The 2,405-nt window shown below is 27.7% G+C and overlaps 1 protein-coding gene across 1 annotated transcript; it reads left to right on the forward strand.

Moving 5' to 3' along the window:
- Positions 1-410: 410 nt before the first annotated feature.
- LOC112456556 (geranylgeranyl pyrophosphate synthase) lies at positions 411-2,003 on the forward strand (the record flags this gene model as incomplete). Its single annotated transcript, XM_025019178.1, has 5 exons — positions 411-555; positions 888-1,008; positions 1,092-1,231; positions 1,350-1,452; positions 1,594-2,003. Coding segments are annotated over 5 exons (742 nt in total), but the record flags the coding sequence as incomplete, so codon positions are not given.
- Positions 2,004-2,405: the final 402 nt, after the last annotated feature.

Raw genomic sequence — 2,405 nt, forward strand, 5'->3', positions numbered from 1 at the left:
AATATATCGATATATGGAAGTTTGTTACATGTGATTGTATTTACAATTTAACTCACATTACTCTTCTTTCCTTCTAGTTGATATTCTAATTTTTTTTCCGTATTACCTTTATTTATACAATTTATAAACATATATTTATATTAACGTGTTTGCATCACAAGTGTATTATTTTTATTTTAATTTATTTAAAATATAATGTATATATTAAAAATCTTGAAAAGTGTATAACTCTTTAAAGTATAAAGTATATAATCTGAATTTATATAAATTTATCTCTTTCTCAAGGCAATTAAGTAAAGTACAAATACAGATATTTCAAAGTATAGTCCGTAATTATATTAATTTAGAATTCTTAATATAAATTCCAATATTTTTGTAAGAACTAATTATGAATTTTTTTACTTTTGCAGGATTGACGATATTCAAGATAATTCCATTTTGCGAAGAGGCATTCCTGTTGCACATTCAGTTTATGGAATTGCTAGTTCATTGAGTGCTGCAAATTATGTGTTATTTATTGCGTTGGAAAGAGTCATTAATTTACAACATCCAGGGGTATGTTACATTAGCCACACTTTTTTATAAGAAAAAAGACGATTGGAATTTGACTTATTATAATTCTAATGATTACATGTGATAAATCAAAATTAAAAATAAACATTTTTCATAGACTTTTAGTGGACATTAACATATTCCAAGAACATAAACAACTTTGCAAATAGCATTATAGACGTCATTTCAGATGTGTAACTTAATACACATTATATATATATATATATAATATATAATATATACATATAATATTAATACAATTAGAAATTAAACTAGAAATTAAACATTGATAAAACTATAAATTAAAATATGTAATAGTATGTTATTATTATCAGGCAACGACAGTGTATATGGAACAACTACTGGAGCTTCACAGAGGTCAAGGAATGGATATTTTTTGGAGAGATAATTTCATCTGTCCAAGTGAGGAAGATTACAAAACCATGACAATAAGAAGTACGTGCTAATACTTGTACAAACATTTCTTATATGTAGAAGTCATTATTATAATAAAAATTTGAAATTAATTAATTTCGCAGAGACCGGAGGACTCTTCAACTTGGCTGTAAGATTGATGAAACTGTTCTCAACTTGTGAAGAAGACTTTTCATCATTAATAGCTACCTTAGGATTGTACTTTCAAATACGTGATGATTATTGTAACTTGTGCCTCGGTGAGGTAAGCGATAATATTTAATTTAATAAATCAAATAAGGAATAGTGTTTGATTGCGCCTATACTTAGTTTATTATTAATTTAATAAACTTTTGAAGTAACTAAATTTATTTTTGTCCTAGTACACTGAAAATAAAAGTTATTGTGAAGATTTAACTGAGGGGAAATTCAGCTTTCCGATTATTCATGCGCTTACGAGCAATCCTGACGATAGACAAATCATAAGTATCCTTTTTACCAAATGTTATTTTCACTTAGTAAAAAATGTTTTACAATTAACATAATTTTTTAATTAATTGCTCCATATACTTCGAAAGCTTTTGTTATAATTTATTAAGTTTATATATTTCTTTAATAATGATAAAGATATTTTACGACAACGGACAAAGGATATCGAAGTGAAACGTCATTGCATTAAATTATTGGAGAGATTCGGTTCTTTTAAATACACAAGAAACGTGCTTGAGGAACTGGATTCGACCGCGAGGGCTGAAATTGAACGTTTAGGTGGTAACCCGCTTTTAGTGAAGATTCTGGACGAGCTTAAGAATTGGGATACTAAAGAAGCGCCTAAGGATCTTTTAACTGGAACGTTTTAAATATACGATTGTTTAGGTTTTATTTAAAAAAAAAACAGCGAAAGCGTAATATCAAATGTATACATGCTTTTTTTTATAATATATTATACAAGATAGTATTATATTAATGATACAGCAGCCAAGGAATGATCATATAGAAAAGGTAATAGAAAAATGTATCAAAAATATGTAATAAAATTTTGTTACGAGATTTTCTTGAAAAAAGAATTGTAAAATTTTATTGTACTCTGGATTTTTTTATACCGATATTCCCGCAATGAGTTGTTAAACCGAGTGCCCCGAAAAGCCAATCGGCCTTTTTAGAAAGCATTACTATAACTTTACGACACTTTACGTTATGGCTACAAGAGTGTAAGTGAATTTTCTGATAATTAACAAAATATTTAATTTCATACCGGCATACGAACGTTCCGTAAAAGCGCTGACATTTACATTTTGTCGATAAGCATTGGTATCTTTTGTATAAGCATAATTTGTACAATAGAATGGCGTTTAGAAAACTAAAAGACCAAAAAAGGTTCTCAAGAATCTTCGTTGTTGATCAATGTCTGTCGGCTTCGCATGATTTGAAATTTGACT

Source organism: Temnothorax curvispinosus, unplaced genomic scaffold (genome assembly GCF_003070985.1).
Source record: "Temnothorax curvispinosus isolate PA1 unplaced genomic scaffold, ASM307098v1 QBEX01006974.1, whole genome shotgun sequence".
Taxonomy (NCBI): domain Eukaryota; kingdom Metazoa; phylum Arthropoda; class Insecta; order Hymenoptera; family Formicidae; genus Temnothorax; species Temnothorax curvispinosus.